Source organism: Tauraco erythrolophus, chromosome 13, assembly GCF_009769465.1.
Source record: "Tauraco erythrolophus isolate bTauEry1 chromosome 13, bTauEry1.pri, whole genome shotgun sequence".
NCBI lineage: Eukaryota > Metazoa > Chordata > Aves > Musophagiformes > Musophagidae > Tauraco > Tauraco erythrolophus.
Genome location: NC_141477.1, coordinates 22,492,367 through 22,514,431, shown reverse-complemented (window position 1 = coordinate 22,514,431; position 22,065 = coordinate 22,492,367). Strand labels below are relative to the sequence as shown.

Below are 22,065 nucleotides of genomic sequence, written 5' to 3'. Positions count from 1 at the left end.
GCTTGGAGGGTGCCATAGAAACATGAAGCAGTATTTCGTAGCCCATGGAACAGGACGCACTCGCTGGGAAACCACACGCGCCGTGGGGTCACAAAGTCCATCTGTCCCTCCTGTGTTCAGGGTTTTAGTGTTTGAGCACAGCAGGCTTGGTAAACTGCAGTGGTTTTTTAACTGCTAGGAACCTGATTTCCTTGTATCCAGTCAAAGGGTTTCTCTTTTTTTTAAACATTTCTTGAAAAATCTCTGAAATGCTTCAAGCTAACATCTTAATGTATTTATGACATTAGCTGCTTCTGCTCCAGAACGGTTGCTCTGAATCTCTTTGCGCCTGGCTGTTATTTTGAACATGACTAATTCCCTGAGTGACTAAGCTTTCAGATAATAGGAAAAATTCGTCAAGTTATCTCGGTCTCCAGTAGTTTCTATTGTTATGAAAAGACGCCTTATGAAAAAATAAATAAAGTTGCCTATTATGTAACGTGGGCAGGGAAAGAAAAGACAAGTGTTGTTAGAGAATGGCAGGAGTGTCATATCTGGGAGCCAGTTTCAGGCTGTGAAATCTCTTAACTCGGTCTAGTGGGAGGGTGTGGGTGAGAAGTCAAGTCCAGTAGCCGGTCCAGAGCTCTGGTGAGCTCTCACTGAACCCAGAGAGGTGTATTCATGGGCACAAGTGCTCTGGTCAGAGGGGATCCCAGCTTCTGTCTCCCTAGCTCTGCTATGGAATTCCTTGGATTTAACCCAAGATGATGTTGGGCATGCAGTAAATCACACCACACCTTCTCTGCCGTAGTTGTTTTTAGGTTGCGGACCGAAACTCTCCGAACTCATGAAACGCCGTGTTTGGGATAGCACAGTGCACCTCGGCTCCGTCCCAGTGCCGTGTGCTGTATCCCAGCCTCTGTGCTGGTGTGGCCGATGAACGATGCAGGGCGTGCAATTCGTGCTTCTTGAAGAAGCCAACGCAACGCCAGGTTCTCTTCCGCGCCCGTCGTGTTTAGCCCGTGCCCTCCAGCGAGCAGGTTTATCCGTGTGATCCGGCACAGCCGGTGCCCCTTTGGCTCGCCGCAGTCGCCCGTTGTCGCGAGCGGTCGGCAGGAGGGCAGCGCTGGCCGTTCCTGGAAGGCTGTTGCGGAGCATCAGACGGGGACCGCAGCCTGTGCGAGCGATCCCACTGAGTCAGGGCGGGATGGGGAATGAGATCCTGTTGGCATTCGTTTGAAAGGGAAAGGGGAAAAAAAGCTATAGACTTCTTTTTCCTTTTTAATGCTGATATTATTGCTGATAAAAATGAGTGGTTTATGTTCTATTCATACATCTACTGATATCCAGCTGGAATTCCTACTTCATTAGGTTGTCTTGCGTCGTTTTTCTCATTAAAAGAGTGCCAGATTCAATAGGCTGTTCCCACTCCTTTTTTTTGGCAGGCAGAGAGAAGGGGAGAAGATGATTTATATGAAATACATCTAATTCTCTAGGTTAATTTGTGTGAAGAACATGAGACCCATGGGTCAGCATCTTAATAAGATGTTTTTTTCTTTACTCAATATCTTGACAAGGAGAAATCCGGGGAAACCAACGCCACCAGTGTCGCAGAGGGGTCCGAGGAGGGCTGCAAGGACCTGCAGGTGATTCTTTCCATCCTCATCCCTCTTGCATGAGCAGGACCGTGGCTCCTGCTCCCATCACCGTTGAGGGTGGTGAGGCACTGGCACAGGTTGCCCAGAGAAGTTGTGGATGCCCCATCCCTGGAGGTGTTCAAGGCCAGGTTGGATGAGGCTTTGGGCAACCTGGTGTAGTGGAGGGTGTCCCTGCCCATGGCAGGGGGGTTGGAACTAGATGATCTTTGAGGTCCCTTCCAACCCAAACCATTCTATGATCTGCCACACCGTTGTGTCGTGGCTCTCAGTACATCATGGGACCGTGTCTGGGCTCTGCTTTCCTAATACATACATGGTGGATCATTTCGTGTTTCCATCGGAGCAAGCTCAGGCCGACAGAGCAGCAGGAGAAAGTTGACTAACAAGTCCCCAGGAGTGTGCTCCATCAGGACTTTCAAATTCATAAACCTTTGTGTTTCTCAGGGCCTGGTTTGGTCATGCCCATAGCAGAGCTGATTAGAATCTGCGTGGTGGAGAGAGGAGAGTCCTTGTGCGGGAGGGCTGCTCATTAAACCCACGCTTTCTGCAAGGGCAGGCAATAAAGGCACGAAGCAGAACCAGGAACTTTTTCTTCTTTTCTGCCTTTTCCCCTGAGTAGTTTCTGACATTCCTGTTTAGTATGTGCATCATGGATCACGCTGCTTCCGTTCTGCCCGGCATCTCTTGCACTGCTAATTGCTGGACCTCCGCAGGCTTCAGCAGATGAAAATACTCTGTTAGATTTGCTTTTTATCTGCGTAGGAGATGCGATGCACTGGCTTTCAGAGGACCTCCCCGTGTTGTGGCAAAGCCAAAATAACACCCTGGGATTTTCACAGCAAAGAGCTTTCTCTTCTCCGTGCCTGTGCAGCTGGATTTCTCAGGGACCACACTGGGGACGCTGACCCTGGTTTAGTAAGGTAGTTTCTAGTGGGTGCTCGTGGTTTTTTTTTTTCACTTACCACTTTGTGCAGGTGTGAAGATCTTTGCAATTTAATGTCAGAAATGAGAGCAGAAGCTCTGGAGTTCCTGTTAGAGTGCCTGGAGGGAGCAGTGCAAGGAAGGGACTTGTCTTGGATTTTTCTTTTCTGCAGTTTGGGCTTTTTTTTTTTTTACCTTGTTTTCAGGCTCAACTGTGTAAGCCCTCAGAAATAAAATTTAGACGTAAATATATATGTATTTTTTTTTAGGCTATTTTTTTTTTTCCAGATAGAAGAGAGCTTATGTAAGGTTAAAATGAACAAATGAATTTGATGGGTCATCTTTTAAGCTGACCTTTCTTGGTTTTGAAGTCTTTCTCTGTGACCAGGGTAATTGGTGTTACCACATCTGATTTCTACTGGATTTGAGGTTTGTTTTTTTTTTTTTTTCTTTTCTTTTTCAAAATTGGGAGTCTGAGGATGCTTCTAGAGTACAGGCTGGGGTGTGGAGCAGATGCAAGGAGAAAGCACTTGCAACATGATTGCCAGGGGCATGAGATTTTAGTCTATCTTAATGCTTTAAGTTCAAATAAACTTAAAAATAGCAGTTTTGTTGTTCTCACTGCAATCCAGGCAAGCACAATGGAATCAACCCCCGGACAGGCTCTCACTCCGTGCCATTCAGCATGATTTGTGGTGTTACAAAAACTATGAAAACTGATTGTATCAGTACATCACTCCTTGTTGCAGCGCAGCCAGCGCTGGGGTAGAGCCTTGCAGTTGGGTACGTGTGGCACAGCCCAGCAGCTGAGGGCAGGGTGTTAGCAGGGACCCACAAAGCCCTGCTGGGATGTAGATGACACCTGGTCAGGGTGCTCTGGAAGAAGCATCTGGGCATCTTACAAGAAAACAGTGACAAGGCTTTGGCTTTATTTCCCCCCCTCGCAGCATCATGCGAGTGCTTTGACTCTTCGACAGAGGGAAGAGCACCATCTGCTGAGATGCTGGCTCTGGTTGTAGAAGGAACCAAGATTAATAGAGGTCTCCAGATGTGGTCCAAGGCCAGCCTTGGTTCCTATCTGACATGTCACTACTACCCTTCGCTCAAGGGGTTAAGATGTGTTTATCTGGAACATGGTTTGTTTTCAAGAGGGTGGTTAACCAGGGCTGGTGCACAACCATGTTGCACCCTCCCTGGCCTACCTTTGATTGTTGTCTGGCTGTGAGTATTAAATGAAATGGTTATAAATAAATCAATCTCTACACTGAGAACATAGTTCTTTTGTGTATCACTTCTTGTTTTCGGAGATAAAATTAGAACTGGTGAAGAGTGGGAAAGAGTTCACCTACTACAGCTTGCCTGAGCTCTGTCTTAGTGCATAGTACGTCTACCAAGAGTCAAGCTGTGGAGGTCAATGTGATGCTTCCCATCTTTTGGCGAAATTCTCGTTTACCTTTTTCGTACAATGCTTAAAGCAGTGACCCAGAGATGCTCGGGGCTCTCCCCGCAGCCTCTGAGCTTTCCATAATGCCTGTGGCCAGTTGATCATGCAGTGCAGCAAGCTCAACGTCTGGCAGTGCATTGCAAAAGTGAGCTCAAAAACTTGACTTATTCTGGTTACCAGCACTCTTAGCCTTGCTTGCTTCATGGGGTCTTTCTCTGCTCTCTTCCCCATCCATCTTCTCTCCTGTTTCACTGCTCTGCAGGCTCTCAGCTCAGCCTTTTCTTATGCAGTTCTTCCTCTGAAGTCTCTTTGTGCCTCACCAGCTTTTGAGATGATCATCTTATCCCTGCCCACCTCTCTTTCTTTCCCCTTTGTCTTCCTGTAATCGTATTTTATATGAGTTCTGCAAATGAATCGCTTGTCCAACTGCGCGGTGAGTTTGCTCAAGTGTGTTGTGGAGTTAATGTGGAAGATGCTGGAGGAAGCGCCGCTTGTTCCAGCCACCCCACCACTTCCTTTTCTTGTTTGTCTCTCTGGCAGAGGACACTTGAGCTGCTGTGGGAGGGAGGGCTGGGACAGAGGGAGAGGTGAAATAAAAGCTTCTCAGGGAGATATGTAGAGCAAGGAAAAGGAAGAAGGAGAAAAGAAGGAAGTACAAGAAGTTACTGGAAGAAAGTCCCAAGTTCGTGTGGACAGTGAGGAAGCTTTGCATTTTTAAAAAAAAATTTAACTGCCAAAATCAGTGCCCTGAGTTTGAATCTCTACAGATATTCCGCCATTTTGCATGACACTCAGTTTGGGTAAGGGATTTTAGGCATTTGGGGGTTTTCAAAGCTTTCTGTGAAGCAGTCTATAAACGTACAAAATTATGAAGTTTCTGGAGGAAAAAACATGCCCTTAGCAGCAGCTCGTAGGCTGGCACCTCCCCCCTGGACGAAGGATGGGAGAAGAGGGCTCTGTGTCAGACTTACTGTGAAAAGAAAGGAAAAAAAGGCAACTCCCAGTTTAAGAAAATCCTCCTTTTTTTGAAACTTAGCAAATCATAATCCCACTGGCATTTAATCTCTGAAACCCTGACCTTAATTCCTGGCTAGATTTAGAAAAAAATAATGAATTTGGTGGTCTTCTCATAATCTCTCACACAGTCTGTGACTCAAACCCCACACTGGTGCCTGGCGTTGCCGGCTGGAAGTGCCCAGCAGCTGGGCACGGGAACAGAAGAGCAGTTGCCCACGTGTCGCTGGGTACCGTTGGTGTTTGTTCCTCTTTGGGGGCAGTTTTAGTTCAAATGAAAAGTTTATAAACTTCTCTCGTGGTGCCATATAGGTCTGAGATGGGGCTTGTGCTCAAAGAGGGAATACAAAAGGACCGAAGCAGTTCAGGACCGATGGTCGCCGGCCGCCGTTTTCCCCCTTGGCCATGGGTTTTGTCCAGTTTGGACCAACACGACCATAGTTTTATTCCCACTTGGAATCACAAGCCGCCATGGGATTTATTTGAAATTTTCCCAAATTCACCAGAAGATTTATCTGCTTTGACCAACTGCTGAGCAGGTTTTCTTGGCCTGGCGGAGTTGGAGCCTTCATGCCAAATCCCAGATCTTGGCCGCGCTGCTTCCTACAGCGGCATGAACAGAATTCACTGGGTCTGCCTGGAGGTTACGGGCTCGAGTGCTTCGTTCTTGCAGTGGGAGATGGACCTGATGTGTCAGGAGAACATAGATGGCAGAGAGATGGCTGCAGTGGGGGCTGTTAATCTGCAGAGGGGATCCATGGCAGAACGGGGAGCTGGAGCTGAGACCCTGTAGTGCCACTCGCCCTGGGACAATCCCGCCGGCGCGTGCGGAGACAGCGTGCCGGCCGGCGGGAGTGGGATGCAGGACCTTTCAGCGTTCAGATAAGAAATCCTCACTCCTGAGCAAGAGCCCTGTTGAGCTGGAAGCAGCGGGTTGTGCTAATTACTCGAGCCATCCGTTGGAGGGAGTCACGCTCACATGGCTGAGCCCCACGGATTGCGCGCACGAGGAATCAAGACTTGGCATCATCTGCTTCAGAGGCTTGCCTCGAAATTACCATATTGTAATTAATAATGTTATTGTCGTGGCCCTTCTGATTTGTCTGCTGTCCGGGTGTCTGGAATACACTCTTTCTTTGGGTCTGTGTGTATCTCCAGGTTCATCTGTACGTACATATGTCTGTGATGTAGCAGTGGAAGCCCTGGCTGAAGCTCAAAACTGCTTTCTCATCCAGAAGCCGTCGCTGATGCGGCGTTACGGATTGTGCTTTGATGGGAGGTGGGCTTTAACGTAACTGTCACAAACCTTTTCTTCTGCTCCCTCGGTTTAGAAGAAGGTTAGACTAAATTTTTCAGAACCTCTGATGTCTAAGTGTTCTTTTTCAGTGAGGCTTCTCAGAGAAAGCACCGTCCGTTTCCGTAGTAAAATTAACATTTAGTACCCGCAGAAGGCACGGGAAGTTACATAAAGCGGCGAGTACTGTTGGGAATACCGTGAATATCATTTAAATAGAAGCTTCTGTGCAGTAAATCCGTCTGTGCTGATCACCCTCCGCAGCTCTTTCACGCTCAGCTTGCACTGGAGCCCAGTATTGGTGGGGCACCCGGCGCTTTCCTGCCCCATCCTTTGGGGCGTTCGCTCCGGAGCGTGCCCTGGGGAGAACGGGCGCTGCGGCCGGAGCCCCCCGGGCTGCAGCAGCACCCATGCCTCTCCCCCAGCCCCCGCAGCCCGGGAGGACGGCAGTGGGGTCTCCGCCGCTGTCGCCCCGCGGGCTGCAGCTGCTGGTGACGCACAGGCTGTACGGATAGCGGGGGACCCCCTGCCTGCAGCTGGCAGGCGGGCACAGGCAGGAGGCTGGCTTCAGCATCTCTATTTATAAATCTCTGCACTCCCCTGTGCTGTGAGTGGCTCAGCTCTTGCAGAATGACTGCCTGAGAGCTGCCGGGCACATTGCTCCTGATGAAATCCTCTTTCTCGGCTACGGAAGTAGCTACTGAGCATGTGTGATAGCTGCTGCACCTTTTTTTTCTGGATATTTCATAGGCCTCTGCTGCTTTTACCCGTCCAATTTTTGCTCCCCCTGTCTATATGCAAAGGCACAGAGGAGTCTGCCTTGAAACCCTACTGGTGGCTTCCCAGTCGGGGTGTTGAGAGGACGCAGACAGCGCAGGACAAGGCAAGGGACGGGCTGTCCGTGGAGGTGTCTGCAGCCCTGGGGGCTGCCGTGCACAGGTAGAACATCTCCACTGTGCTTCCTGTAAAAGTAAGGCTCACTCTGAGGCTGGAGTCTACACCCAGGCACCCTCTGTGCTCGTTGCATTTTAGAGGAGAAGATTAACTGGCTGTAAAGATGCCTTGAAATTCAGGCCTGTTGCGTGTTTCGGAGAGGTCACTGTTATTACCGAGACTGGAACTGGAATTTCCTGGAGGTTTGTGGGAGTTTGGGCTTGGATTTTGAAAAATGACCTGCATTGTTTTGGGAAAGGATGGTAACAGTAGTAAATACTCCACATCTATTATATGTTTGCTCCTCTGATTAGTCTAAAATTGCATCAGACTGACTGTCCTAAAAATGCATGCTTGGTAGGAAATGCAAGCTGATGAACAGGCAGACCCATCACCTGGGCACAGCCTGGCACGTGTGCTAATGGGGCAGCCGGGCTGCCAGCCTGGGGCAGGTTTAAAGCAGCTTCTTGTAAATACACAGGGGAAGAATCACCTTTCTCTGTCCTCCAGAATGAGAAATTCTCTGCTTGAACAGAGCTGGGGGGGGGTCTCAGTTGCTGGAGACAGCCTCTGGCTTTGAGTTATCACACAGGAGAAAAAAAGAGAGGAAAAGAAACCACCCAGTTAACGCAAACTGTGCTTATTTCGAACGCTGCTCAACACCACCCACCTTCTGCATCTGCGAACACGTCACGGCCCACACATGCTACAAAGCTGGTCAGAAACAAGGAGGACGGTGTGTTGGACAAGCATTGGTCTTGCACAGACCACTGGATCTCGGTGGAGGCTGGACACTCAGTCCTCACCCACCCACCGCGGTCCCTCCTTTGATGGTGTTTGGAGATGGATACAGAAAAAGCCTGCTCCTTTTGCGGGAGCCCTCCAGCAACCCCAGTAACAAAGGAAGAAAAGTAAAACAAGCCTTGCAGTAAACAGCTGGGTTTAGTATCAGTTTGAGTGGTGAGGTGGGGCAGGAGCATCATCCCACCTGTCCCTTCCCCAAATGCTGCTGACAAAAAATACCTGCCCTGGAGGGACGGTGCGATGGGAAGGGAGGCTGCCTCTCCTTGGCAGAGCCGACTCCAGGCCCTGCCTGTTCAGGTTTAAACGTTAAAATCCTCCTGAACTCTTGTTGTTTGCCACTGGAGAACAAAATAAGTGCTTGTTTGGTGCATGTTGGCCTTGTGTCTGTGTGCAAGTGTCCCAGGTGTGTTCAAAGGAGCGAGTTTTTGGGAAGGTGCTGGTGATCAGCCCCTATATGCACGTTTTAGTCCCTAATGCAGATGCATTGGCAACATTTCTAGATTTGTCTTTGTCTGTAAAATCATTTGCTTTTTCCAACTGAGCTCATCTGTGTGTGTGTGTGTGGTGCCTCTCTAAGGTAACTGCTGGTTCTGGGATCTAAGAAGGAGGTTTGGGATAGCAGCTGGCACCTGGACCATAAATCCTGAGTGTGAAAGTGCATTTAATGTGGGAATGAGCTTTTCTGGCTGCTGTAGAAGGAATAAAAATCCCCCATCCTGTCCTCCCCCCACCTGCCTTTTATACTTTATCTGTAGAATCAGAATTCGATTTAACCCTTAGCATGGAGAAACCCCGTGCAGCGCTAAGCAGAGAGGCTGCGCGATGGATTTACGATGGGATGATGTGCATAGTACTGTACAGAGCTAAAAAGCAATTCCCCCTGCAAAATTCCCACGTTCCAGGCTCACAAGGAATTTCCAAGGTACCGGGGGTTGCCTTTCTGTTACTTCGGCTGCCTCTCTTCCCCGCTCTTCCTCCTGCTGCCCTTCCTGGCCTGAGCAGGCTGCTGGCAGCACTGACTCTTTGCGCTGGCGTTTCATATTTTCCATCCGGAGCCGAGCGCAGGCGGTCCAGCCGGGGCAGCCGCGTCCCCGCCGGACCGAGGCGGCGAGGAACGGGATCTGCGTCGCACGCAAAGCCCGGAGACGCCTTCCCGCAGCTCAGCGTCGGCATCCCACCGCGCCGCCGGCATCCCACCGCACCGCCGGCATCCCACCACACCCCCGGCATCCCACCGCACCCCCGGCATCCCACCGCACCGCCGGCATCCCACCGCACCCCCGGCATCCCACCGCGCCGCCGGCATCCCGGCCCCCCGCGCCACTCTCTTTTTCCGAACCGCCGCAAGAGCAGAGGGGCCAAACATGCCTGCGCGGCGCTCGCCGTCACGGCGGGCGGAAGACTGGCGTATTTATGGAGCCAGCGCTTCCTTCCGCGTTTGACTGACAGCCAGGATCCCTTCGCTGCCTGGTCACCGGAGCTGATTAGTATGCGGAAGGGGCCGCCTCGCACCGAGGGATGCAGCCGCAGCAGCTTGCAGAGCTGTCACACTCGCACGGGCTCCTTATCTGCACTGGCCTGACGAATTAAAAAGCGAGGCAGCCAGCGAGGGAGACCGGGAGACAGAGGGGGGACGAGAGACAGAGAGAGAGAAGCTCGCAGACAGCGCTCGCCCGCTTTTCCGAAAGGACGGATTTTGCGCCTTGAGTGCTCGCTGGTTGCGATGATGCTTCACGTAGCGGGCTCCAGCGTGAGCTAGAGACAGCAGATAGGGGGATAAACTCAAAGCAGACCACAAAGCATTGCGAGCAAAACCAAAACCGGGAGCAGTTTTCTCCTCTATTCTAGCATGGTGGATGTATGGACAGTCTTACAGAGCAGAGGTTGACTTCTCCAAATCTGCCAGCCCCACATCTCGAACACTACAGTGTTCTGCATTGCACCATGACCTTGGATGTTCAAACGGTGGTCGTTTTTGCAGTGATTGTGGTGCTATTGCTTGTGAATGTCATACTCATGTTCTTCCTGGGCACTCGTTAAATGGATTTTTTCTCCTGAGCTGTTGGGGGCTACTACTACCACTAGCAATTCAACAAGAGAGCAAGAGCAAGAGAGAGAGAGAGGAAAAAAAAGGCGAGGGAGAGAGAGAAAGAGAGAGAGAGAGATTTCTTACTGAGGGGGGAAACGCGTTGAGCTTCAACATGGCCTCGCTGTGATATGTATGACGTTGGTATATTATCTCTCCCTAAATCTTTTGTCATGTCTTGTCTTTTAAGTATGCCTGTAAGTGTAGCTGCTTTTGCCTGGGTTTTAAATGTGATAAATAAGAGTGAGCCGTTCCTGTATCGTTGTGTGCTAGCGAGATGGAGCTATCCATGTTTAGTTAGGAGCAGAGTGAAAATATCTTTCTGTGGTAAGCACTGGCTGTGTTGTTCTGCTTCCTTTAAAATAGAGACTGGGATTAATAAGAAGTCATTTTGTGTGGAATTTCTAGCAAGCAGTTAATGTGCAGTGTCTGTGAGAGTAACCATGTAGCTGCCAGGTGAGAGGTGGTGGTGTGTGCAATTGAATCGAGCTCTGGATGTTTTTGAGGGGGGGATGAGAAATCCTATTAAAGGATTAAATCTTTGCTAAAATAACATTCAGCCACAAAAAAAAAGAGAGAGAAATTTATTTGCGTTGCCTTGATGATCTGACTTGATTTCTCAATATTCAGCCCAAAAGCCTCCAGATTCTATGTCCCCACTGATGTAGCCTAGCTCCTTTCTTTAAAGATGCGAGAGGGACCAAAACATAACCTGCTGGTTTTTTTTTTCTGTTTGTATGTGGTTTGTATCTCTGCAAACTGGGAAGCAGGGATCAAAGAGAAAAAGGAGAATGCATGCTGGTTTTTCTTTGCTAAAGCAACAGATACGGAGGGGTTGGTTGGGTTTTGCTTTGATTTCTCTAGAAAATCTATTTTGGCTTTCTTTTCTTTCATGTGTGTAAATATATATATAATTTTTCATAATGCATGCAAGAAAAATGTTTGCCCACCTCATGGATAACAAGATTTTGAGGTGGGTTGTTTTGCGTGACTTTATTTACATTGATTTTCTTGGAAATGAAGTGCTAAGTTGTATATTATAGGCTTGCTGAAAAGGTGTCTGCTAGTTAGAGGTCCTTCTGTTGAAAGATGTTGGTTGAAAATTGTCGATGCAATTTCAATTTCTGTTGAAAATTGCAATGTTTACAGCTCGGGAGCAGAGCTGGTTGGGGGGTTCGAGTGTCAGAGCATGAAGTTTAGAGAGAATACAAAGGGGATGCCTGAAAAGAGTCATGTCTTTTCCTTAGAAATATGTCTCTGTACTGTGTTTCTGTTAGAAATCTTAAGGATTTTTAATATATTATTTTCCCCTCTGGAAAAATCAGAATTGCTCAAAACACCAAAAAAAAAAAAAAAAAAATCACAGCTTGAATATGTTTACATCTCCTGCTAATGTTCATTGGAATTATATTGCCTTGATAATTTGACTAGTTCGTGCTAATTCCAGCTGTTATTTATCTGATGTCCTCGACTAATCGGGGAAAAAAAAAAAGTAATTGATTCATCAAGACGTAGCAGGAGCTTGTAGATGGAGACGGATAGTTGTTTCCGTGTGGGAATCCGTCTGCTGCAACTTAAATGCATAGCTAGGCTTAGGAGCTGATTTTAAATTTTTTTTTTGGCTGGTGGCATGACTGGAAATTGAGGTAAATGCTGCGAATCTGGCACTTTCCAACTGGCTTTAGCTGTAAATAAAAGAGAAAAAAAATTTTCCCTGAGTCCTGGGGTGGTAACAGTCGGTCCCCAAAGCTGACAAGAAGTGTTTAGTGGCAGCAGCCCGCTTTAATGGGTAGAAAAGCCAAGAGCCAGGGATACAAGCCCAGCGGAGATGCTCGGGTGCCTGCTGGCTCTGTTTCCCCTCTTCACTTGTAGCTGTCTGTGCAAGAGGCATCGGCTTCACTTCGTAAGAGACTGAGGGGGAGTCTGATTTTTATTAAAAAAAAAATAAAAAATTTGACGCCGAGGATGGTTTGGGTTGTTAAGCAGCTCAAATTTGCTTTGTTTTCCTGTTAGCTGTCATACGTCATTAGTTTTATAGGTTGCAGAATCTCCTGGAAATATAATAAATGAGGAAAGATCACCATGGAAAGGGAATCAATCAATGAGCAGCCAAAATAATCCTTTCAGTGAAAGAGTTTGAAGCGACAGAGTGATTTGGAGAAGTAAGGGTAGAAAAATGAGAAAAAAACACCAAACCAAACCAAACCAGCAAGTTAAAAATGGGATGCAACTGTGTCCGAATGGTTATTTTCCTCAAGGTTAGCGCTCTGCCGTGAAGGTTTTTCTTTCAGTAAGATTTCTACGAGGAATGCTTGGTGCCTGGCATGGTTTTCTGGTGCGTGCAAAGTGTATTCCGTGATCCGGAGCTTGTGCTTCCCAGGTGCTGTTTGGGAGGCACGCCGGTGTGCGTTACTGGGTGGGCTGGGAGCTGCTGCTTCCTGCCAGTCCCTTCTGGTTCCATCGGCGGAGTGGTGCGTGGCTGGGGGGGTGCATGGAGAGGATGAGGGGGTCGTGCACTGGGAGCGTGTTTTTTTCCATCATGGAACGTGCTTGAGAGAGTTGATGTAATTTTATTACAACTTTCTCACCTATTCTCCCAAAGGCTGGTGGAGTCACAGGAAGGAAGTTTATGCAGAGCGTGAAAGTTGGGAGCAGATAACTTTGTTATTGTTGCAACACTGTTCTTGCTGTATGAGGTTTCCCGTTGGACTTTTGTGGGAAAGAGAGGAAGTAAGGCTGAGGATGGATGTCTTCGCACCCTATAAAATACCTACGTGTGGTGGAGCTTCCCTTCTCCCCGAGCTCTGCGGGATGATGCGGGGCACGCGTGTGGCTGGTCGCAGTCGGATCCCTGGAGATACTTTGGCCCCATAACTCCCCCCCTGTTTGTGAACGTTGAGTTCTTCGTGTTCGTGGGGGATGCTCAAGCCCAGGGACAGGGAAGAGGGATCGTTCCTTTAAATAAATCAAAGCACTGACCCTCTGGAAAATACAGCCCCAAAGAAAAAAATATTCATTTGTATGCAAATAGCATGTTTAGAACGCATCAAATCTCTTTCAGTGATTGCTCCTGTGTATTTGCAGAGGCTGGGTGATGGCAGACCTGCCGTGCTGGTTTTCTGCTTAAGCAGGATCCGATGTTATTTGCCACGGGATTCGTGAAAATGCCTCTGACTGTATCATAGCAACCCTGGTTCACACAGTCCATAAAAAGTCTGTTCCTCCTGAGTGGCAATCCGCCGTCTGAAGGATTCAGGCACCCTTCTTGCCACGGGGAAAGGGTGGGTTTCTCCCTCTTTGGGTGCTTGGGAAAAAGCATACGTGTCAGACGGTCCCTGCTAGTCCTGCCTTCGCGGTGATTTTAATGCTGATGAGTGGGCTTCCTTTCCGTTTTTTAAAGGCTGCCTCCCCCACCCTGGCTATCTCCCACCTCTGTTTTAAACCTCACATGACAAGTTACAAGGGGGACGGGACAGCTCAGAGGTCTCTGATGTGGTGGCTCTTCTCTGTCCTGCCATTTGGGTTCTCCCCCGGGATGGCAGCAGCGCAGCGCTTGCTTATGCTTTGTGGTGAATGAAGATCTGCCCCGATTCGAGCCCGTCTCCGGGCACGCCGAGGTGCTGCCTCATCCCCTGGATGAATGTTGTTAAGAGCTGCGTGTTCACCTGCCTCCTGCCCCCGTCCGCTTGCATAATGTGGTTGTATTTCTTTTTGGATCAGGTGTTCAGTACACAGCCCAACTGCTGCGTATAATGTCTGAAGGAAAATTGCCAAAAATCCATGTAAGTTTTTTTTTGGGGGGGCTTTAATTTGTGACTAGAACCCCTCTTCTGTGTTGTTCATTTCATTCTCTCGTCGTTCTTTGGTTTCTATGTTCAGTGAACGCTGGTTGTGCTGGGAGATGCGGTGCTCGTTGTGTACGGCGCTCGCTCGCCTGCACGTACGTGTGTGGTGTGTGTTGTAGCTGTGTGTGTTGTAGCTGTGTGTGTTGTAGCTGTGTGTGGTGTGTGTTGTAGCTGTGTGTGTTGTAGCTGTGTGTGTTGTAGCTGTGTGTGGTGTGTGTTGTAGCTGTGTGTGCTGTGTGCTCTTAGCGCATCCGTGTCGGTGAGGGGGGAGATGTTCTCTGTTTTGCATTTGCAAAGTGTGTCCTTCTCGACTGGGTGTGATGATCGTGTTCAGTGTGTATCTCCCAGGGAAGCGTCGCGAGAGATATTCTGATAAAATGCAGGGATTTGGCTCTTACGTGCAGAATCTTCGATGACCAGAAGTTAGGAAGCTTGAGGAAAACTCCCTGACGTTAATAACTGTGTAGGAATTGTCCTGTTGGGAAGAGGGTGTTTGTTCAGGGATCACGGCTGTGGCAGAGGGCAGTTCTGCTGGGTCCTGTTTTGCCACTGGTTTACTGCGTGGCCTTGGGCATGTTCCTTCGCCGCCTTGTGCCTCCTCTTTCCCAGCTGTAGAAGAGTAAAATCACCCATTACCCAGGTGTAGCCAAAACCAGTTGACTCCTATTTCTCCCCTTTCTGCAGTGTCCTGTAGCTGCAAAGCGTTGTTGTTCCGCTCAGGTGGCATGGCAGGGGAATGGCAGTGCAGCTGGACAACGTGTGTGCCATGTTGGCCCACTCTGCACAGCTGGGGTTTGCCCGGTGGGACTGTCGTGGATGGCAAGCTGTAGTGATCTAGGCTTCCCACTGAAAATAGATGCTCCTGGAGCTGGAGCTGCTGGAGGAGCCGTATTTTATTTTGTTTTTATTTTATTGGTCATGGTTGAATTTCTTTCCTGAGTGGAAGTGAGTTAATCCGGAAGAGCCCACGGATGGCCAGGTTGTCACTAACCCTGCTGAGCTCCTCACCAGCAAAGGTCCATGCAGCCTCCACTGGCTGTTTCCAGTTTTTGTAGCATATTGCTCCAGGTTTTCGGAAACCCCACACTGATGGCATGTTTGCTGGGACGTCTGAGCTCGGGGCAGGAAGCCCTCAGAGGTCTCCTGTTGATGAACGCGTTGGGCAGGCCTGGAAGCTTTGCCACCCGAATTCAAGAGGGCTTTAGGGGGTGAAGGAGCACCTGCATGAAGGTATTTAAAGAATTCGATCTGGATTTCAACTGACTCTGGTTTGTTCACACAGAATTTCATAGGAATGTGCTACTTTGGGAAAGTACCCCGGCTCCCATCACGGAGCCAGGGGAACTGAGGCAGGTGGTGGTGGGAGAGCAGCGCGCGGTGGGGTGGGGGTTAGTAGCGGAGCTGGGAGCAGGAGCAAGCTCGGGGGCCGTGGGTCGCTCTGCCCGCTTGCCGTGCTACCTCCTCCTCACGCTGGGTGACGCCGGGCGGGCCGACGTGCTGGGACAGGCGTGTGCTGGGAGCCGTGGAGCGAGCTGCCTGCAATCTGGTGCAGGATCGTTTTTTGGGGATTTCGGAGCTCCCAGCGTAGCAGACTCCGGGAGCAGACAAGTCCGGCTGTGCCCGTGTGGAAGGTCCCATGTGGCTTAGTGCCTGCCCCTTTCCCAGCAGCTGAGACGTGTATAACGTAACGTATAGAGTGCTGGCAACCAGCGTGGTGCTATTTTCGGCAGCATCTCCGGCTCAGTAAAGCAGGGCTGCGCTGCGAGCCGCCTCGCTCCGCGATCTTGGATAAGTCTCTCTGGGATGAGCTGTTCTCTAGCTGGGCCACCTTCTAGGACCTGACCAGGACCTGCAACCTGCAGTCGTAGCCCCGATGGGTGCTGGGGCAGAGCAGGCACCCTGCCGCAGCAGGTAGAACGGTCTCCATAGGTGGCATCACCCCATTGTCACAGCATGGGGTAAGGCAGCCCGACCTGGCAGCCTGTCCCTTTTTTTAAAAATAAAACCTAAAGTTAATTTCTGGGTCATTTATTGTCATTAGATGATCTTTGTGCCCCACCATGGCACCCACCGTCCCCCACCTCTTCCTTCGGGGAGGTCTGTGTTTTTGCCGTGGGGCTGGTGGGGGACTGCGGATGGAGTGGTCCATCCCGCTTTGTCTCTGGTGGGGACAGCAGCGTGCCCAACCATCCTAATGCCTGCCAAGACTGTGGCCTCTGCTTCCAGCTCTGCTCCCCACCTGCTTCCTGTGCTGAGCTTTGCGGAGCATGTCCTGCCTGGAATGATGAGGAGAATTGTCACCGGGTTTGTAGCATGGCCAGGGGGGTATCTGAGCATCCTGGGGGTGCCCTGTGCCACCAGAGAGCTGACTCGGCCTCACCAGGCAGCAAGTAAAAATCCCTGGATGTTGCTGATGGGGTTTGTTTGCATCAGCTCCCTCTCGGTACTCAGGATGTTTGCCCCGAGTGTCTGGTTCTGAAGGGTCCTGGTTCTGAAGGGTTAAGCTTCTCCTGGTGCCAATTCTTGGGTCGTTAAGCGGCTATAAGGGAGCTGGGAGCTCCTGGCTGGGAGAGCTGTTGCAGGTTGCAGCTCACACTTGAAAGATGCTGGGAAGAGGAATTGGCCAAACTACGAGGATTTGGAAAGCAGCAAAGATCCTGACTGTGCAGGGGGTGTTTCTTAAAGCTGAAAAAAATGCAATCCGACCCCAGCTACACAAATGCAAATTTAGAGAAATACCCAAAGGATCAAGTCTTTTACCCCGATGAGCAGTGGGCTAATTTGCTGGGCATATCTGTAGAAAAGTTTTGGCAAGTAAAATTATTCCATTTGGAGAAAAAGCCTCAGGCTTTTGCTGGTGCTATCAGAAAACAGGTTTTTTTTCAAAGGATTTCTATGGACCACATTCCCTGTGCTATTTCTGATGCTTCCACTCTCCTGTATTGTATTCAGTATATCTGACAAGGCTTTCTTAATAGGTTGTGCACTGAAGTTTCTGTTCTGATACAAATTTAGGGAAGGCTTGTTATCTAAAATTCTTTCTTCCTGGCTTGATAAGGTGCTGATTAATATTATGCAACTCTTTTTCCTTATCTAGTTGAGCTTCAGTCAATTTTAGTGTAATCTTGGAAAAGTGCGATCAATCTTTAATGTTTGTTTTTAAGGTTTATTCCAAAGCCTTTTAGACATGCTGGATGTTTGGTCTTTTGTAAAGTTTTATGAGAATTAAGTTAAAAAGTAACAATTATAGAACAGGCTTGGAATCCAGATGAAACGTTTTAAAGTTTCTATAAAACAAGAAAGAGCATCCTTTAAATGGCAGGTGGCTGTGATGTGGTTTTAGGTATTAAATGAGAATTTTATTACTCTAGTGTTGTACACACTGCATAAACCAGAGAATAGTAATGGTGCCCGTATGTAGGAGTGTGTATATGTGTGTACCTGTCTGATACAGGAGTGAAGGAGAGGGACTGTTCCCTCTCCATAGGTACAATAAGGTGCGGAGGGTCAGGGGCAGCTTCTCGTATCTCTGCCTTGTGCCATCAAGAAGGGCTGTGGGGACACAGGGTGCTGTGCTGAGGACTTGCCACCTGCTTCTGCACAGGCAGGAGGAGGAGGAGGTGGTGGGAGGAAGATGGTTGTGTCCATTTGGTGCAGCCACCTCGCTCTCAGCGAGGAAGGGGCTCGCCGGGGCCGCGGTGTCGTTGCGGGCAGCTCCCACCCCTGCCAGGCGCCACGAGCAGGGGCACCCGTGCTGGGGTGGCGAGGAAACTCAGCTGTCATCGGTGGAGAGTGTCTGCCTTGATTTCGTGATCAGGAGTTGACATCTGGATGGATTTTCAGTCTCCTCTGGTCCAAGGTAGATGAATCTCTCATCCGATGCCCAGCCGCAGATCGATCCCATCTCTTGGACACCGAGGGTTTTGCAGAAGCGTCTAAAAGTCTTTCCTGAAGAATTAAAAAGCACACACACACTCAGAGCAAAAAACTAAACCTCACAAACCTGCAGGCTGGGAACAAATATGCCTAAGTCTTATTATTGATGATAAGTCTTCAACCAGGAGGAGCCTGGCTTCTTCAGTGCGTACCTGGCACCGGGGAAGCGTGTTCATGGCGTCAAGAGGATCGAGACCCTGATTTATGGCATTCAGACAGCACTGGCACCTCCCCCTGCTGCACCCAGTGCCCGCTGCAGAAGTGGGTGCTGACGAGCCAGGAGCTGGTACCGTCCCCCTCCGAGATGGGATGGCACTCTCAGCCCACTGCCATTTGCAAATTGTCCCAGTGGCCCCAACTGTCACAAAAGCCCTTTTTCCAGCTCGATTTTAAGCTCAGTAGGAGCCTGTGTCTAGTCCCCAGAGCCCAGGTTTGGCTGGAGGTTGCAGGCAACGCGTTCCCGGTGCTTCTTATTTTCCCGTCTCCCCGCTGTACCTTCCCCGTTTCTTCTTCTCCTCCCACACTCCCTGTGTTAAACAGTTGCTGTGTTTTGCCCCAGAAAATGGTGATGGTTTAATCTATCTCCAGCGTGCCTTTTTAGAGCAGATGCCAGGCTGTCCCTCTCTCTTGTCCTCGCATGCTGCAACGTGCATGCGTGTGCAGGCATTTGTGCATCTTCGTATAGATTTCCTTTTACGCATATGGGGAAACATCTAGATTAAACCACATGTGTGTATGTTTTCCTTCCTAGATGTGTTTTGGAAAATATGAGTCAGCAGCAGGCAAGAACATATTACATAATCTCTGGGAGCGAAGAGAACCTTGCAGTTTATTAGGAGGCAGGCTTTCTGCAAGCAGCATTTTTTAACATCATTTTGTTAGCACACACTGGTGTGTGCCTCTCGGTCAAGTGGCCTTATTTCCATCGTACACAGTGGTGTCTGATGCAGAAATGCAGTCCCAGTAGCCTTGGGTTTTGTTATATTTTTAAACCCCACAGTACCAATAGCGGTCTCAGGGCTGTGATGATGATAACGACTTTTCTCCTCTTCCTTAACATGTTTTCCTGCAAAGACTCTGCGATTTCGCTTTCTGCTTCCCCCCACTCCCCACCTCCTGCTGTTTTCTATAAAATCTCAGCGTGGAGAGAAATCGCACATGAGTGCAGCTGGAAATAAACGTTGCCCCCTCCGCCTCCCCTCTGCTCACGGCCACCCACCTCCACCGCCTACACCCAAATGGGAGAGTGAAGTCACCATCCACTTTTAGCCCTCCTCTCCTGCTCTTGCAGCTTCTCCCTGCGAGCTCCTTTCCAACGCCCTGCAGAGCACGGCGGCTGTGCCTGCCGTGCACGCAGAGGGTGAAATTCGGAGGGGGCTGAGCACCATCTTGATGGCTTCTGCAGCCGTGAGAGCACTTGTGTGGGCCCATCGGTGGCCGTGCTATCACATGCCGTAACGTAAGGGGATGAGAGAGGCCGTGCGGTTTGCTGCTTGTTCACTGAGCATCGCAGGGATTGGGGAGCGTCATGAATTATGGAGAGACAGAGGAGCACAAACAAAAAAACAAGTAAGATGGATCTGGCTCCAGTCAGACAGCAGTAATGCCAGGGCTTTGAATCCTGCGTCCTGGGCTCCAACGGGTGCTGCGTGTGGTGGCACACGCGGTGGGACAGGAAGCAGTGGGACATGAGCAAAGCGTGGTAGTTGGGTGCTCTTGTCCTCTTGATGGTGCCATGTCTCGGTTTCTCCATCTCTAATGCCAGGCTTAACTCTGTGACTCTGGGATTCCAGGCTGTTGAGTCCAATCTCTGCGTTTCTGAAGGACAGTTCGAAAGCCCGGGAGGGGATGGACAGTAGCAGAGTTAAAGGAAGTAAAGAAAAGGACTTGTTTGTGTATTTTTTTCATTTGCCCAATAAAACCAAGAGGTTTTGAACTGCTTTCATCTCCCAGGGCACTGCAAATACTTCCGCTGTGGCGAAGCCAGCGGTTGCCTTTCAAGCAAAGAGAAAGCTCTGTTGTGGTTTTAGACCATCAAAGCCTTCCCAAGGAGGCAGTCAGGTGCCGTGCGGGCTGAAACCAGGAGTGCAAGCAGCTCCGTGCCCTGTCTGGGACAGTGTCTGAGACACACGCTGCAGAGAAAATTGAGAGAGACACAATAATTGATGGTGATGGAATAACCTGTTTATCCAGAGCACTCTGTCTTCACCCCCATTAGCTCGTGGGTTTTTGATGCTTGGGAGACAAGAGAATTTAAATCTTCTGTATTTTTAAAACCACAAAAATCTCTGCTGTAACCAGGAAATTCTCATGAGCTCAGCAGAAGGGATGTGCTTTTCAGTCCACCGTCCATCAGGGCTCTCTGTATTTTATTCAAAAGGCCAGTTTGAGCTCTGTGTGTCTGCCCAGTGTTTGGAGCAGTTGAGGAATGACTGGGTGCTCCTGGGGCTGGGGTTTGGGGGGAACTGCCCCCCCACTTCTGGCCTCTCTGCAGCCCCATGGGTGATGCTGCAGAGGCCATTTGGTCTTTCTACATCTTTGTTTCTCTTTCTGTAAAACGTACAGAAGGAAGTTGCCCTTTCCTGTTAAATGGTTTGACAGCTGAGGATGAAAAGTGCTGTATTCCAGGCAGATGGGATTACAGCAGAGCGAGGGCTGCTGAAAAATGCCGCTCTGCCCTTCGCAGGCGAAGAAGAGAGGGGGAGATGGGCTTTGCAGGGGGCCTCTGGCAGCCCAGAGCTCCCACCCAGGCTGCTTCCTCCTTTCCTTAAAAGCACCTGAGATCCCAACGGAGACGAGATGCCAAATGATGTCAGCAGGGTTCCACCAAAGATGAATTTGGCCTCAAATATTTTGCATACGCACCGTCAGGTTGCGTCCGTACTATGTCCAGCATTCGGCTGATAAGGTCTCCATACCCCTTCAGAGCCTGCCATCGCTGCTCATTAATAACACAGTTGCTCTGTGTTATTAATTGATCCAAATTAGGCTTTTTTGTTTCTCTAAGCCTTTTGTGGTATTTCTGTGCGGTTAAGAAATTAATCTGCATTAAGCAGAAATACCTAATAAAACCAGTAGCTTTGCAGCAGTAGCTTTTCAGTCTTCCGTGGCGTGAGCTCCAGGGCAGAACCATTCAGGGTAGCCAGGAACCCTCGCCTCGTAGCCAGCGATAAGAGGCAGGAGAGGCTCCCAGCGCACAAAGGAATGGCACAAAAGCCACCCAAGGCAGCCCAGCCCTGCTCCGGATGGTGGGATCTCCCGAGACGTGCTGTCTCTAAGTGACATGAGCTCAAGACTTACTTCCCAAATCTTTCCTTTTAGAGCTTCTGTCTTTGGCCATCCTCTCCCCAAAAGGAAGGTTGTTCCCTGGGGCACATTCCCTCCTGTTTTGTCAGACCTGGCAGGAAATGTCTGTAGTGGTTAGTCTCAGATGGTCATGGAAAACTTCTTTAGAACAGTTCTCCCACAGCTGAAAACATCTCACCGTCACTAGCAGTGGGTTTAGGTTTCTTTTATTTCCTTTTTTTCCTTTCTGTTTCTACTGCAGACGGTTTTACCTTTGTGGGTGTTTTTTCCAAGTCAGGTTGAAATTCAAGCAATACTAATACTAATACTTGACATTATTCATTCCAGCGTCTTAAAAATATTTTCTGAAGTTGGGTTACTTAAAAGTCTCTGATTTCTAAATACTCAAGTACTTTTTCTATTTAAAAATGGAAATGGGTGCCTGAAAACCCTCAAAAGTCAAATGAAGATCAAAGGCTAGGGGCGACTGGCAGTTTTCTCCATTATCCATCAAGAGTAGGGTTGTATAGGATAAGCGCAAAGGGACTGCTATGCTGATAAGAGCCCAACACATCTGTAAAACTCAACCCTGATGCCACTGAGGGCTGGGCTTGGTGTCTGACATTCCTACTGCTGGCCTGGCTGGAAATCCCATGTTTTATCATCTTGTTTTCGTGTCCATCCCTGTTCAACAATGGCCAGCATGTGGCTGGAGTGGGGCTAGTGGTAGCGCTGCCCTTTTCGGTGGTAGCTGGACGTGCTTCACAAGCTTTTCAGAAAAGCAAAGCTTGTTTTCCCTTCGTCCATCCTTTCTCACCATTATCCTCTCTCCCTGTGGCTTATGAGTAAGAATCAGGACAATAGAT

The 22,065-nt window shown here is 49.4% G+C and overlaps 2 protein-coding genes across 2 annotated transcripts in view; both read left to right on the top strand.

Moving 5' to 3' along the window:
• Window positions 1-22,065, top strand: part of ARHGEF9 (Cdc42 guanine nucleotide exchange factor 9) — a 184,229-nt gene that overhangs the window by 63,281 nt on the left and 98,883 nt on the right. The window lies entirely within an intron of this gene.
• Window positions 9,908-10,087, top strand: LOC147527933 (uncharacterized). The gene has a single exon (XM_086619872.1). The coding sequence runs from the start codon at window positions 9,908-9,910 to the stop codon at window positions 10,085-10,087; it is 180 nt and encodes a 59-aa protein (XP_086475998.1).